Source organism: Delphinus delphis, chromosome 1 (assembly GCF_949987515.2).
Source record: "Delphinus delphis chromosome 1, mDelDel1.2, whole genome shotgun sequence".
Taxonomy (NCBI): Eukaryota; Metazoa; Chordata; class Mammalia; order Artiodactyla; family Delphinidae; genus Delphinus; species Delphinus delphis.
The window spans coordinates 53,954,226-53,971,240 of record NC_082683.1 but is presented as its reverse complement, the minus strand read 5'-3'; the positions used below and the strand labels follow the sequence as shown (position 1 = coordinate 53,971,240).

General features: G+C 35.2%; 1 protein-coding gene across 1 annotated transcript in view; it reads right to left on the bottom strand.

Moving 5' to 3' along the window:
* EFCAB7 (EF-hand calcium binding domain 7) overlaps nt 1-17,015 on the bottom strand; it is a 50,590-nt gene that overhangs the window by 953 nt on the left and 32,622 nt on the right. The window contains exons 12-13 of the mRNA XM_060023170.1: nt 2,613-2,822; nt 297-404 (exon numbers count right to left, since the gene is read on the bottom strand). Of these exons, the coding sequence (XP_059879153.1) occupies nt 297-404; nt 2,613-2,822 (318 nt within the window). The remainder of the gene's footprint in view (nt 1-296; nt 405-2,612; nt 2,823-17,015) is intronic.

Below are 17,015 nucleotides of genomic sequence, written 5' to 3'. Positions count from 1 at the left end.
TACCTAAAACTGGTGACATTACATTAATTTTATACTTAAAGAGACTGAAACAAACAAAAAAGAGACTGAAACAGAGAAGTTAAGTGAATGTCCCATAATCACTGAACCAAATAGTGAGAACTGGATTAGAACCAGTCTCCCATCTCGTAGTACAGGATGGTACTAATACAAATATCATACTTAAAATAATTTTCTACTTTATTTCATATCTACATATTTATCCATAACATTAATAGCAAAAATGTTTTTTTCAAATTGATAAAACAAAAGGCTTTAATTAGAAAACAATGCATTACCATTGTAGATTTTGGTGCCACTTCTACTGCAAATATGTCAAGTCCTCTGTTGTTTACACAGTTTTTACTCAGCTCGTTGTTGATGTGAATAATCACTTTATTATCTGACTATAAAAAAAAGATTTTATAAGTTGCTAGTCCTTTCTTTACTAAATACATACAAACAAAATGATAATTGCAAAACACTTTGCAAGTCTTGTGATAGAGATATTCACAGGGTTCTATAGAAACAAAGAAGACATTATAGAAACACAGAAACATTAGCTCAGACTGGGGTATCATGGAAGACCTTATGGAAGAAGTGATACTGGAGATAATATATCATTAATAACGATAGCCTCTAGGATGGATAGCAAACAAGAGAAAGCAGAATGAAGCTGATAAATAAGAGAAATGTAGGAGTCAAAGTATTCCCCTGCTAAAGAACCTGTAATCATTCTCTAATGACTACAAAGGGGCAATATAACATTAGACTACTTGGATTCATCTCTCATCTCTTCTACTACTTAGCTCTGCGACCTTCTGTAAATTATTTAACATCCCTGTGCACAAGTTTAACATCCCTGTGCACAAGTTTCCTTGTGTGTAAAATAGGAATAGTATAATACTTAGGAATAGGAAAATAGGAATAGTATAATACTTACCTCATTGGATTGTTGTGAGAAGTAAAAGCGTTAAAGTGCCTGGCACATGGTAAGCTCTAAAATATTATTATTACCTCATTTTGGTGAAGGGAAATTTAACTTTCCTTGAGGGAAAAGGAGGTGGAGGGTTGAGAAATGAAGGTAATAGAGCAGAGGAATTGGGGTAAAGTAGTGGCTCTCTTCCACCCTTTTAATTCTAATGAAACATAGAGGGCTCACACACACACAACCAAAACCAAACAAACAAGAAAACATAGAGGGCAGAAACAGAAACATGCTGGATCTTAGGAACCACTCTACAAAGTGTTATGATCCATTTGAAGACTGCAATCTACTGGCTGGGGAACCTATCTTATTTCATCAAGTCTAAACTCTTCTATCTTGTTTTCAAGATAACATATATAATCTGGACCCATTCAACCTATGTTATTTACCTTTCAAATACTTCTCCAAATAAAGCTCTCTGTTTCTGCAAAGGAGATATTCTCACTTTTTCGTCTATAGTTCACATTAACTCTTACTCATATTTCTCCTTACACTGTTTCTCCTGCTTCTAAAGGCTGCCTCTCTGCGTATCTAAATCCGAGTTATCCTTCAAATCCTATACACATGTTTAAATCCCACATCAGTTCCCTTCCCCCTAATCACAAACCCTTCCCCAACTTCTATAGTCCAAACTAACATCAAGTACAAGAGATACAAATACAGTTGAATTCCTATTGCACATACAAACAGTATTACGTAATTTAACATTTAACTGTTATTTCGAGAGTATTAATTTTGCCTTTACAACTAGCCCATAAACTCCTTGACAGCAGAGACCATGTTATACTTTCTAGTGGCCCCTATGGTGACCATGAGAGTTACATAATATATATTCACATTGACTCAATACTCAGCCAAATCTTAAGCACTTTAAGAAATTTATGACAGGCATAAAAATAATGTAAATCTCACCCAGGAACTAAAAGAAATAAGCCAACAGTTCTAAAAACCTAGCCATTTTGAGTAAGATTTTATAAAAATTTATAATTTCTAGAAAACTCAGTATATCTGACTTTAAGAATTTATGCGTGTATTCTCTTGACCAGCAATATCAATAGTAGCAAAGAAGATGGCCAAAAGCCAGAAATAACTGGCTTGATAAAAACAGGTCCTGGACAGTAGAATATATTTAATTAGATAAAATGATGATAATCTGTAGGATTTCTGATACTGCAAAGTTTGTATAAAACAGTTGGGCTAAATTCTTTTCTTTACTTTGTTTATATTTCTTTAACACATGATGTCCATTGTTTAAAATAGCTATGTATGTGTGAAGACTTTTAGTAACAAACTAAATAAAATACTTTGTACTCAGATTATGCTCTATCTTCACAGATCTCCAAATATTTAATTTTCATAATATTTTAATAGAAAAACAATTGTCTCATAAAGAAACACAAAAAATAAATATCTAATAAATAAAGTAAATATATACCTTAAAAATATATAAAAATTATCATGCCCAGTTTGAGTTAGAAACTCAAAAAGAAAAAAGAATAAATTGACTATTATAGATATTATTAATGTAATGGGGTATTTAATTACTATGCAAGAATAGGGTGAGAAAGAAGATGGAACATAGTAGCAAACATTGCTGTTATGAGGGGAACCACCTCATAACTGATACCTTGTTTTCAATAACTGATGTTATCCAGGTGTCACACTTATAAGTATGTACAATTATATTTTCATAGCCATCCATTACTTTGGCGTCGCCTTTGTTAAGAACAGATTTACAAATGGCCTTCTCAAGTTGCCCACTGCATGCCTCCATGTGGACAGTTTTAATTCTTGGCTTGCATTTGTCTGCATAGATATCGATGACAAATGGGCATGCCTGAAATGAAAAATAAATCAAACCTTGTTTTAGCCTTTTGATAGAATTTAAATTATTTATTATTAATATGTTTATCATATGACTTAAGAACATACTTTCTAGCTTGTCCTTCTGATACACATTTATGAGGAAAATTTTAGTACTATGAATTGATTAATAAAAAAGCATGAAATTCTGATTTTTTGGTTGCATATTAACTGATAATGTTCATAGAAAAGGAAAGAAACCTCCTTTACGCCAACCCCTCCATTTGCTCTAAAGCTAACTCATGTCATGTTAGTTACTTATTTTCCTTTCCTAACTACAGAAAGACTACAGAAAGAATTCATCAACAGGCTCCAAAGAAATTTTGTGAAACTCAATACACGAATACACAGCACCAAAAATAACTAAGTGTAGAAAAATTAATTCACACAGTTTATAGTTAGTGTAAAAGCACCTTTAAAAATCTGAGATCTAAAGAGATTTTCTGAAAGAACTACAGAAAGACTACAGAAAGAATTCATCAACAGGCTCCAAAGAAATTTTGTGAAACTCAATACACGAATACACAGCACCAAAAATAACTAAGTGTAGAAAAATTAATTCACACAGTTTATAGTTAGTGTAAAAGCACCTTTAAAAATCTGAGATCTAAAGAGATTTTCTGCATTTGGAAATAGATTTTTCTAATGTCTACTCTTTAGTCTCTACCATAGCCTACAAGATACTGCACACGGTAGCCTCTCTATACAGCCCAGTCCCCTGCCTTGCAGGACATGTTCCAGTTACTTTGCTTTTTCATATCCTAGAACAAATAAAGCTCTTTCCTGTGTCAGGGATTTCATATGTAGTATTCTCACTGCTTAGAAGATTCATACCTTTTCACATATATATCTCATCCTCCTCTTTCAAGTTTAAGCTTAAGTGTCACTTCTGCAGAGAGAGTGGCTCTGGTCCCCCAATCTCCTTCACTCCCCCACTGTTCTCTACTTTGGCCACTGGCTTGTTCCCTTCAAAACACTTTTGAAATGATTTTATTAATTTTGCATTTAATCAGTCATCTTCCTTCATGGAATGTCCATGAGGGCAGAATTTTTGACTATTTTATTCATCACTGTGCCTCTTTATTACAAGCTTACTTTATGTAGGCATTAAAGTGTATTCGTTGAGTAAATGAATGAATTCACACACATTGATGATCAACTTTTTATTATGGGGACAAAAGATAAAAGTCTGAACTTAGTAGAACAATATACATTTTTATTTTTTTAAAAAAAGTTTAAAAACATTTAATGACTCCAACCTTTGGCAATAATAAAGTCACCTTTTTAAGAGATAGTAGTCTGAAAAATCACTGGAAAAGAAAGCAGAAGATCTGAGTTTGTAATTGGGTTTTGCCATTTACTAGCTTCGTGATCTGGGGAAGTCACTTCACTTCTATGAGGCTGGGTTTCTTCATTGAGAAGGTGGGGATAAACAGTATATATCCTGCCAAGAGTTGCTAGAAATATCTAATAGTAATATGTGTCAAAATATTTCACAATATAGAATTCTAAAAAAAATTGTAATAATTATGATTATGGCATTTTAAAGGTTTAATTTATTTTTTCAGTACTGAATAGATTCTGGTATTATTCTACCATTTTTCAAGTCTTGCTTATTTGTCTTATTCAACCAAAGAGTATCAATATTACATTCAGATATCACTGACTGTAAACATCTTAAAGTCTTTGTTAAAGACATATTCCCTAAAATTTTTAAATAAAATCTTACCTACTCTAAAAATGGTGCCCTTTAACCGTATTACTTTTTTCTGTTCATGGACTTGATCTTTTATTTACTTATCTTTTTTATCCTACTAAGTTAATATAGGAAGCATATAATAAGGAAGAAAACAATTCATTGTAAATTGGTAATTGTAAAAATATTAACAATATATAATAAGGAAGACGGGGAAGATTGTAATAAAAAAAACCTAGATTAAGGCATGCTACTAAAATTTTACACAAAGTGTGGCTCTTAGCTACCTGTTAGCCAAGATAAAAGTGAAAGAGAGTGTATTACATAGCTCTCAATATCTAAAAAAACGAAGGAAATTTTTCCCAGTTGTGAATTCCAAAAGGAATTTATACCATGAAATTCTTTTTTTAAAAAGAGAAGGAAAAAAAGGAAAAAAACTAGGCATACGTTTTGCTTATCAACGTCCAATAAAGAACAAATGATTGTTATGGTGACATAGGGGCAATGCTCTTGCAGGAGGAATAATAAAGAAGTTATGCAGCTCTTTGAAAGAGGATCTGCCTTTATAAGTTGATAGAGACAGTGGATAACCTATAATTCTAAAACCAAATTAGGGGGTTTCATAAGAAAAAATAAAGTAAAAGTGACTGGCTGTGCCTGATTGTAGAGGAAAAAAATAAGACAAACTGAGAGTATATAGTAACTTATAGAATGCTTAAAATAAACTTTGGTTTACTAAAACCATTCAATTAATGAGATTTCAAAAAAACCTAAGCCCTTTCCTAAATCCTAACCTGTAACTGATACTTTGGTTAGTCTTTGTGACACAATACCTACTAATTTAATAGGTGGGATCAAAATATAGCTCATTTAGACGTTAGATTACTTACATAATATACGACTCAAGAAACTGCCAAAAAAACGGTTCCTGAATCCTTACGGGCAAAAGACTCTACAGACATATTCAAACCAATTAGAACACGGCTCATAAGATTCTAAATGGATTCTTCCTAGATTATCATAAATTTTTTTTTTTTTACAAACATGAAAAATGTTAGGTCATGCTCTAGGTATATTAACTCAGTAACATAGCACACATCAAAGAACCATTGCCTATCAAAGCTAATACCTTAACTGAACAAGCTCATTGTCTCAGAGCACTTACAGGTATCAGTCAAAACTAAATCAGTCCAAATACCTTCAGATTTTGTATGAATCCTTTAAATAAAATGTTATCACATGTGTATATCCCTATCATTAATGGAAGTATTCAATATTTTTATACCAATTAATTAATTATGAATTATTACTTTCTCCCTCTATTACCATCTGCTGATTCAATACTTTCAACCCAACAACTCTATAACCCTTACTGAATGAGGAGAATCTCCTCATTATGATTCTGTAAATCAAGAAGTATCCATACCCAGAAAAAAATTTTGGATGCTTCAATACCAAATCCTGACTTAATATTGTTTGTTGATGGGGTTATATTAAAAAAAATTAAAAGGACAATACCAGGCTTGACATAATAAGTAGCCTAGTCTCTTTTGTAAAATCTATTTCCTTACCATGAAATAGCTTAGCTCAAATGATTAAATTATGGCTCTCTCTAAGGCATATCAAATCACTAGAAGAAGAGAGTAAAATACACATACTAGCTAACAGCTAGTATGCTTTTAGAATAATTGACTTTTAAAAAATGTTATAGAAAAAAACAAGGTTTTTTTTGCACTTTCTCAAGTACTCTTTAAAAATGAACAACAAATACATGATTTGATACCTAAAGTAATTGCTATCATAAAGGAAGAGACAGTAAAAGAAGTTCTATAGAAGCTAGTATCTATACTATAGATACCACAGAAATACTTTAGAAGTACTATACAAATACTTTTAACAGACCATTATATTAAACACACTACTCTGACTAAAGTCCTTATGTAAAAGCATTGTAAGAATAATAAAATAAAATCCATGGAAAAGTTCAAGGATTGCATTGTAGATATACAAACTTTGGCCTCCCAAATTCTGAAAAGAAACAATGGGTACAATCAGGGTATAAGAACCACGAGGATTAAGATCTGACAAAACCAAAATAGCCACCTGGACTACAAAAATAAAGGATAAAATCCTCTGTGAAACAATTCATTCCAATAGGGACAAACTGGCTATAATATCAAACACTAAGGAAAGAACCTTCCTAGGACGATGAAGGATAAAGTCGGTCCATGCTTTATTTGTAACTAAATTAACCTAAAAAAATTGAGGGACATGAACTGAGACTATGCTCTAAAAGACTCTGGGCATGTCCAAATTGAATTTATACAGTTGCCTCTCCTGCCATGGTTTCTGAATATGTCGTACTAATAATAGCACCTTTCTTTTCAGAATGGATCAAAATATTTCCCTGTTGAAAGGTCACAACCATCATGACTGCCTAGGACATTCCAAATTACTGATCCTGTGACAAGGGACACATTTAACTGGAACAATTATTCATAAATTTGGATTATGTACTCAAAAACATTTTTGTCTTTATCGTTCCCAAATCTCTGGGAAAACGATAAGGGCCTTAACAGAATTAGAAAGACACATCCTTTAAAGATCCTAAAGTGAGGTTTGCCAGAGAACCTCCAGAAGCCAGCAGTACACAGAATTAACTGCTAACCCAGAAACCTTTCAATAAGCACATGACCATATGAAGTAAGAAGCTTCCTCTTGAGACCACTGGAGCAAGATTCTTCTATAGGTTACAGTCTTCTTTGAACACTCTTGTTTATTCATAGCTTTCCTCTTTACTGATTTAAGGGTATATATGTCTGACTTAGCCTATCATGTTCTCCTTATTAGTAATACTGACTTTCCTAAGTCTAGGCTTTAAGGAAAATATGTTTGAACTATGAGAAATAAAAATGCAATATTTATTATTAGTCACAGCACCAAGAAACACCAAGAAACAATATACCTACAATCCCACAAAGGATGATTACATGACTTGTGCAGCTTCTATGTGGAAATCAGACTATTTAATGCCAACCCAGAACCAAGGTAAATTATTTTGTACAGCTATTAGTTAGGCCATTACAAGGGTATGACTCTCCAATACCCTCAGTGGGTTATATTTCCTGACATACACCCCAAAATAATAAAACCCTTTCTGCAAAAGACTTCTGAAGATAGTAAGCCGATTCGCAGCAGTTATGCCACTCCACATGATCATCAAAACATTGCTCCTTCATTTTGGTTGACACAGTAATTAATATAGCCTAAGCCCTGGGGGCACAACAAGCCAGTTGAGTTAAATTCTTTAACACAAATGGGTATAGATAATAAAAAAGCCTCGACTTTCTTTTGAACTATCAGGGAGGAGTCTGCACTAATGTTAATACTTCAGGTTGTACCTGGATTAACACTAGAAGTAAAACTAACTAAAACTACAAAAGGCTATAAAAAATAGACTTAAGGAGTCCTTGGGACTTTTCTTGGCCAAGTCTGGAAAATCTGGGGTCATGATTCTGGAGTGCCCTTCAGCCCTTTCTTATAATACTTCTAGTTGTACTTGTCTCAGAGTTTAACTGTTGTCCAGAATCTTAAAATGCTTCAGTAACTTAAAAAGTTACTTTCCCAACAGATGACTTAAAGGCAAAAACAGGATGAAATCATGATACATGCACAAACTGAAAATTAGATCTCCACAGAGGAAACCTCTTCAAAGAGAATCAACATCAGTGGTTGAGTGAATCGTTGATGGTTTTTTCTGCAGCCTTAGCTGGATGAAAATCAAAAGGAAAGACTGGGAATAAAAAAGTGCCCATAAACTTATGAAAAAACTGACTATTCTGTCATTATGGTAATGAGCAGTCATCAGAACTTGGTTTTTTCTTTAATATATATTTAATTTCTATAAGTAAAATAGTTAATATACAATGTTGTGCTAGATTCTTGTGTACAGCAAAGTGATTCAGTTATATACGTATGTATATATATAAACCCACAGATATGTACGTATATATTATATATTTTTTTTATATTCTTTTCCGTTATAGTTTATTACAAGATATTGAATAGAATTCTTTGTTCTATACAGTAGGACCTTGCTGTTTATCTATTTTATATGCAGTGGTTTATCTATTTTATATATATAGTAGTTTGCTAACCCCAAACTCCTAATAATTTATCCCTACCCCCCTTTCCCCTTTGGTAACCGTAAGTTTTTGTTCTATGTCTGTGAATCTGTTTCTGTTTTGTAAATAAGTTCATTTGCATCATATTTTAGATTCCACATATAAGTGATATCATATAATATTTGTCTTTCTCTGTCTGACTTACTACACTTACTATGATAATCTATAGGTCCATCCACGTTGCTGCAAATGGCATTATTTCATTCTTTTTTATGGTTGAGTAGCATTCCATTGTGTGTGTGTGTGTGTGTGTGTGTGTGTGTGTGTGTATTCCATTGTGTGTATGTATGTATATACCACATCTTCTTCATTCATTCCTCTGTTGATGGATTTTTAGGTTTGCTTCCATGTCTTCGCTATTATAAACAGCACTGCTATGAACACTGGGGTGCATGTATCTTTTTGAATTAGAGTTTTCTCTGGATATGTGCCCAGGAGCATGATTGCTGGATCATATGGTAACTCTATTTTTAGTTTTTTAAGGAACCTCCACAGTTCTCCATAGTGTATGCACCAATTTACATTCCCACCAACAGTGTAGGAGGGTCCCTTTTCTCCACACGCTCTCCAGCGTTTATTATTTGCAGACTTTCTGATGATGGCCATTCTGACCAGTGTGAGGTGGTACCTCATTGTAGTTTTGATTTGCATTTCTCTAATAATTAGTGATGTGGAGCATCTTTTCATGTGTGTGTTGGCCATCTATATGTCTTCTTTGGAGAAATGTCTATTTAGGTCTCCTGTTTTTTGATTGCATTGCTTTTTTTTTTTTTTTTGATATTGAGCTATATGAGCTGTTTGATATTTTGGAGATTAATCCCTTGTTGGTCACATCATTTGAAAATGTTTTATCCCAGTCCATAGGTTGTCTTTTCACTTTGTTTATGGCTTCCTTTGCTGTGCAAAGCTTTTAAGTTTAATTATGTCCCATTTATTAATTTTTGCTTTTGTCTCCATTACTCTAAGAGACGAATCAAAAAAAATATTGCTTCAATTTATGTCAAAGACTGTTCTGCCTATGTTTTCCTCTAGGAGTTTTATGGTGTCATGTCTTATATTTAAGTCTTTAAGCCATTTTGAGTTTATTTTTGTGTATGGTGTGAGGGAGTGCTCTAACTTCACTGATTTACATGCAGCTGTCCAGCTTTCCCAACACCACTTGCTGAAGAGACTGTCGTTTCTCCATTGTATATCCTTGTCTCCTTTGTCAAAGATTAATAGTCTGTAGGTGTGTTTGTTTATTTCTGGGCTTTCTATTCTGTTCCATTGATCCATATGTCTGTTTCTGTGCCAACACCATACTCTTTTGATTACTGTACCCTTGTAGTATTGTCAGAAGTCTGGGAGGATTATGCTTCCAGCTTTGTTTTTTCCTCAGGATTGTTTTGGCAATTCTGGGTCTTTTGTGATTCCATATAAATTTTAGGGTTATTTGTTCTATTTCTGTGAAAAATGTCATGAAAGGGATCTCATTAAGTCTACAGATTGCTTTGGGAAGTATGGCCATTTAAACAATATTAATTCTTCCAATCCAAGAGCATGGAATATCTTTCCATTTCTTTGAATCATCTTCACTTTCCTTTACCAATGTTTTACAGTTCTCAGCATATAAGTCTTTCACCTCCTTGGTCAGGTTTATTGCTAAGTATTTAATTATTTGATGTGATTTTAAAAGGGATTTTTTTCACTTTCCTTTCTTATATTTCATTGTCAGTGTAAAGAAATGCAACAGATTTCTGTATGTTAATCTTGTATCCTGATACCTTGCTGAATTTATTATCAGTTCTAGTAGTTTTTGTGTGGAGTCTTTAGGATTTTCTACATATAGTATCATGTCATCTACATATAATGACAATTTTACCTCTTCCCTTCCAATTTGGATACCTTTTGTTTCATTTTCTTGTCTGATTGCTGTGGCTAGGACTTCCAATACTATGCTGAAGAGAAGTGGTGAGAGTGGGCATCCTTGTCTTGTTCCAGATTTTAGTGGGAAGGCTTTCAGCTTTTATCATTGAATATTATGTTGGCTGTGGGTTTGTCATAAATAGCTTTTACAATGTTGAGATATGTTCCCTCTAACCACATTTTGGTAAGAGTTTTTTTATCATGAATGGATGTTGAATTTTATCAAATGCTTTTTCTGCATCTATTGTAATGATCACGTGCTTTGTCTTTGCTTTTGTTGATGTGGTGTACCACATTGATTGATTTGCGTATGTTGAACCATCCCTGTCGCCCTGGGATGAATATATTTGATCACAGTGTATGATCTTTTTTATGTGTTGTTAGAATTTTTGCCTCTATATTCATCAAAGATATTGGCCTGTAATTTTCTTTCTTGGTAGTGTCTGGTTTTGGTATCAGGGTGATGGTGGCTTCATAGAATGACTTTGGGAGTGTCCCTTCCTCTTCAACTTTTTGGAAGAGTTTGAGAAGGTTTGGTATAAGTTCTTCTTTGTATGTTTGGTAGAATTCCCCAGTGAAGCCATTGATTCTGGACTTTCGTTTGCAGGGAGTTTTTTTGTTTTTTTTTTTATAGATTCTATTTCACTTCTAGTGATTGGTCTGTTCAAATTACCTATTTCTTTTTGATTCAGTTTTGGTGGGCTTTATGCTTCTAAAAACTTGTCCATTTCTTCTTGGTTGTCCAATTTGTTGGCAAATAATTGTTCATAGTATACTCTTATGGTTTTTTGTATTTCTGCAGTATCAGCTGTTATTTCTCCTTTTTCATTTCTTATTTTGTTTATTTGGGTCCTCTCTCTTTTCTTCTTGGTTAGCCTGGCCAGAGGTTTGTTGATTTTTCTTACCCTTGCAAAAAGCCAGCTCTTCGTTTTATTGATTTTTCCTAATGTGTTTTATCTCTATTTTATTTATTTACTCTCTGATCTTTATTATTTCCTTCCTTGTGTTGACCTTAATTTTTGTTTGTTCTTCTTTTTCTAAGAAGGTGGTAGGTGATAGGTTAAGTTCTTTATTTAATTCATTGTTGACCCATTGGTTTTTCAGTAGCATGTTGTTTAGTCTCCATGTAATCATTTTTTTCTCATTTCTCTTTCTGTGGTTGATTTCTAGTTTCATGCCATTGTGGTCAGAATAGATGCTTGAAATAATTTCTGTCCTCTTAAATTTGCTGAGACTTGTGTCCTAGTATACGGTCTATCCTAAAGAATGTTCCATATGCACTTGAAAAGAATGTGTATTCTGTTTTTTGGATGTAATGTCCTGAAAATAGCAATTAAGTCTAACTGGTCTATTATATCATTTAGGATCTCTGTTGCCTTATTGATTTTCTGTCTGGATGATCTGTTCATTGATATCAGTAGGGTGTTAAAGTCTTCTACAATTATTGTATTCCCATCAATTTTTCCCTTTATGTCTGTTAGTATTTGTTTTATGTATTTAGGTGCTCCTATATTGGGTGCATATATGTTAATGGGTGTTATGTCCTCTTCTTGTATTGATCCTTTTATCATTATATAGTGTCCTTCTTTATCTTTCTTTATGGCCTTTATTTTACAGTCTCTTTCGTCTGAATATTGCTATCTACCCCTGCTTTCTTGTCATTTCAGTTTGCATGAAATATCTTTTTCCATCCCCTCACTTTCAATCTGTGTGCGTACTTCACCCTAAAGTGGGTCTCTTGTAGGCAGCATATTGTAGGCTCTTGTTTTATTATCCAACCTGCCACTCTATGTCTTTTGACTGGTGCATTTAGTCCATTGACATTTAAGGTAATTATTGATAGATATGCATTTACTGCCATTGTAAACCTTGTTTTCCAGTAGATTTTCAATTTCTTCTTTGTTCCTTTCTTTCTCTTTTTGCTTCTCCTTTGGTGGTTTGATGGTTTTCTTTTGTGTTATGCTTGAGTTCTTTTGTTTTTGTTTTTTGTGAATCTATTATATGTTTTTTGATTTGTGGTTACCCTGTTTTTCAAGTATGTTAACCTATTAGTATATCTAATTGCTTTAGACTGGTAGTCATATAGGCTCCAACACATTCTTAAAAAAAAACCCTAAATTTTCTTACTCCTCTCTGCCACATTTTATTTTGATGTCCTCTTTTTCATATTCATGTTTATGCTTTTGCTGTTCATTATAGTTATCACTGCTTTCACAAAGAAACTATTTTTCTGTGTAATGCCTGATTTGACTGTGATTTTCTCTTTCCTATAGATTCTTGTTTCTTTTCTATTTAGAGAAGACCATTCAATATTTCTTTTAGGATAGGTTTAGTATTGCTGTATTCTTTTAGTTTTTGCTTATCTGAAAAATTCATTATCTCTCCTTCTATTCTAAATGATAATTTTTCTGGGTAGAGTATCCTAGGTTGCAGGTTTTTCCCTTTCAGGACTTGGAATATGTCTTGCCACTCCCTTCTGGCCTGCAATGTTTCTGTAGAGAAATCAGCCTTTTGGGGCCTCCCTTGTAACTAACTCTTTGTTTTTATCTTGCTGTTTTTAGAATCCGCTCTTTATCTTTGAGGTTTGCCATTTTAATTATATAATATGTCTTGATATAGTTCTGTTTGGGCTTATCCTGTTTGGGACCCTCTGTGCTTCCTGTACCTGGATATGTTTCTTTCTTTAGGTTTGGGAATTTTTCAGCCAAAATTTCCTCAAATACATTTTCAATCTCTTTTTCTCTTTCTTTTTCTCCTGGGATCCCTATTATGCATAGATTGGCTTGCTTTATATTATCCTATAGGTCTCATATATTGCTTTCTTTCTTTCTTTCTTTTTTTTTTTTTTTTGCTGTTTAGCTTTCTGTCTGCTGTTCTGGTTGGGTGATTTCCATTATTCTGTCTTCCAGATAACTTATTCGTTCTTCTGCATTACTTAGTTTGCTATTTACTGCCTTTACCTTGGCTTTCATCTCAGCAAGTGAGTTTTCTAATTTTAATTGGCTCCTCTTTTATAGTTTCTAGTTCCTTGTCACAGTGATCTGCATTTCTACCAATAGGCTTTCTTAATTCCTTCAGTGTTTGTTGTTGCTTTGTTTTGTTTATTTTGGCTGCACCATGAGGCTTGCAGGATCTCAGTTCCCTAACCAGGGATTGAACCCAGGCCGTGGCAGTGAAGTGCTGAATCCTAACCGCTAGACCACCAGGGAACTTCCCCTTCAGTGCTGTTATTACCTCCTCTTTGAACTTGGGATCTAGTAGACTGGAGAGGTCCGTTTCATTGTTTGTCCTTTCAGGGACTTTCTCTTGTTCTTTTCATTGGGAGTCGTTCCTCTGATTCTTCATTCTACTTATATTTCTCTGACTCTGAATTTAGGAGAAACAGGTATCTACTGTGGTCATGAAGGGCTGTTTTTATGTGGGAGTATTCCTGTGTAGCCTACATGAGTCTAATAGTTTTGGTGCGAGGGATGTTTTTAGTATGGATGCCTGCCACATTTTTCCTCAGTGTGTGCTGGCTGTTATCCCCTTGATAGGGGGTGTGATTGGACTTGTGGTGACCAAAGCCTTCACTGGATGTTGAGCAGGGCCTCCTCTTTGCTCTGTGGCTGTCATAGCCCTGTCAGGGTCAAGGTCTGCTCTTCAGTTGTTGAAGTTAGAAGTCCCCAGATCCATTTCTGAGCTGTGGTGTGGGGTAGGTGGGGTTGAAGTACCTCTGCTGGGAGAGCCACTGAGTATTCCTCTGTGGGAGCTGTCCACAAGGTAGTGTGCTCTGGTGTCGTGTGTCAGTTGTTGTGTGCTCACAAAGTACACTGTTGTTGGCACTGCCCTCTGCCCCACCTCAGCCATGGGATTGCAGGCAATCAACCCGGATGTCCCTCAGGTACTGTGTTCATAGGCACCAGGACCCACAGTAGTCACATATAGTCGTGCCTCTGAACCCACTGTGGGGACTAGGGAATCAGCGCAGACCCTGGCCCTGCCTTCGCATGTGCGTGCCTGCAAAGCCCACAGCTGCTAACTCCAGACCTGCCCCAGCCATGGGAGCACCAGTAATCCTCACAGATGTCCCACAGGTGCTGAGCTTACAAAGGTGCTGGCAGCATACATCCACCAAAGTTGCAAAGCCTCTGGACAAGGCTCAGATTTCAGCCCGGCTTCTGAAGTCGAGCAGCCCCTGGAGATTGGCTCAGATTTCAGCTCTGCCTCTGCATGTGGGCAACTGCAGCTTGGTGCTCCCAGAGCTCATGGAGGTGGGGCTGCGCCTGCTGTGAGGTCACTGGAGAATGAGGCTGCTAGTGTAGGGCCCTGCCCCTCCCTTTGCATGCATTAACAACGGGGCTTCTATGGCGGACCTAGGCTTCATCCCGTGCACACCCCCATTTGCGGCCCAGGCCACACTCCAGCCCCTTTGGGCTGTCTCCATGCAGCCAACCCCAGTCCCCTCCCCAGGTCTGTCCACTGAAGCCCAAGTTTCAGCACCCAGTCACTGTGCACACCAACAGGTGCGCATCTCAGACTGGAGTGTTCAGCAAGGTGGCCAGGACCATCTGTGCTGTTCTCTTTCTGCTCTGCCTACTGCAAGCCTATTGCTGCACTCTCCTCTGAGCCTCTGAATCTCCCTTTCTGTCCCGGCTGATCTCCCAGCTGGTGAAGGGGGTTCCCAGGGTGAGGGAACCTTTTCTCTCTCACAGCTCCCTCCCAGGGGAACAGGTCCCATCCTGATTCCTTTTTATTTTTTCTTTCATCCTACCCAGTTACGTGGTGATCTTTCTTGGTTGTATGAGATCTGCCAGTGTCCAGTAGGTATTCTGTGAGAATTGCCCACATGTAAATGTATTTTTGATGTATTTGTGGGAGGAGGTGAGATCCACGTCCTTCTATTCTGCCATCTTGATCTCTCTCCCCAGAAACTTGTTTTAAAACTGTTCAGTTGATCTGCAACAACTCACTTCAATAAACACACTTTTGTAAGTCAGCCAGTGTTGGCTCCTTACTTTTGAAAGTCAAGCAATCACAGACAGACTCATGTAAATAAATATACCACTGAGTGCCAACCAGTCAACAGTCTCACCTGAGTAACCATGCTTCCCCAAAACACTTTATAAATAAGATGAACATTCTGCTTTGCATAGAGAAACTACACCTGACCAGATAGCTCTCCCTTGTAGTAAGCAATCAATTCATTTTTGTCCTTTTATTCCAGCTACTGAGTGGTGGTCTCATCATCCTTTGACATTTTCACTGTATAAATTTTTTTTTAAGCTTTGGAACGTTCAGTGATATGAATATATTACCTATTCAATAAAAAAATAAAATTTAAATAAAAAGATCTTTATCTCAGAAATCCTTCTTGCCTATGACTTCAGAAGTCAATGACATCAGCAAATGTTATAAAATGTCTTAATTTGCTCTTAACTAATTCCTTTGTTAAGTGAAAGCATGTGTAGCAGACACAATATTATTCACAGATTAGATGCTGATTTTGCACCATGCTTAAAAATGTGATATTCACTAAATGTTAGGTTAAAGTAGGATGTAAAAAGTTACTGGAACTATTCACCTCTTATTAATAGAAATGGCAAAAAAAATTATAGAGAACTTCTTAGAAAACAAATTTATGAGGAATGTTAAATGATGTCAAAACTAGGAACTAAACCAAAGACTCAATACACCCAAAACTTAAAATTTGTTGGTGGTAGTGTTACCCTCTGAGGTTGATTTATTTATAGAAAGGACAGATACTATTTTTAATTTATAAACAAATGTATTGTTATCTAATTGTGTGGTCTAAAACTATTAAATCCTTTATTCTAAACTTTATTAAAGGACACAAAAAGATAAAATTTAAGAAATAGGCCTAATTTTTATTATTCCTCTGGTTTATTGTGAGTCTTATTCAACTTTTATACCTTACCATGTTAATAAATAATAATAATGAGAGCTAATACATACACAGTGCTTTCTATGAGCCAAGTGCTGCTCCAAGTGTTTTACAAATATTAACCCAAGGAGTACCTCTGTAAAAAGATCAGAATTCCAGTTCTCATCCAGACATATTCTCCTTATTATATGAGAGCCTTTATTCTATTAGGACAAAGAGTCTCTGAATAGAAATGAAATTTTAGCAACTCAAATAGCCATCGCCAATTAAGAAATATAATTTTTTATATTACCAGTCTTTTTCCTGCATATCATATGCTCAAACTCCTGTTGTTCCTGAATTACTTAAATGTTGGCAGTAACTAAATTTCAGGTAAGAACTTGTATAAACTAGCAGAAACATACTGTTGTACCCAGGATTCATTCACGTATTGAAGTTCAAGGATTTTAGAGCCCAATTCAAAAGTCCTGTGTCAGGAAAATGCTCATGGGGTAAAAT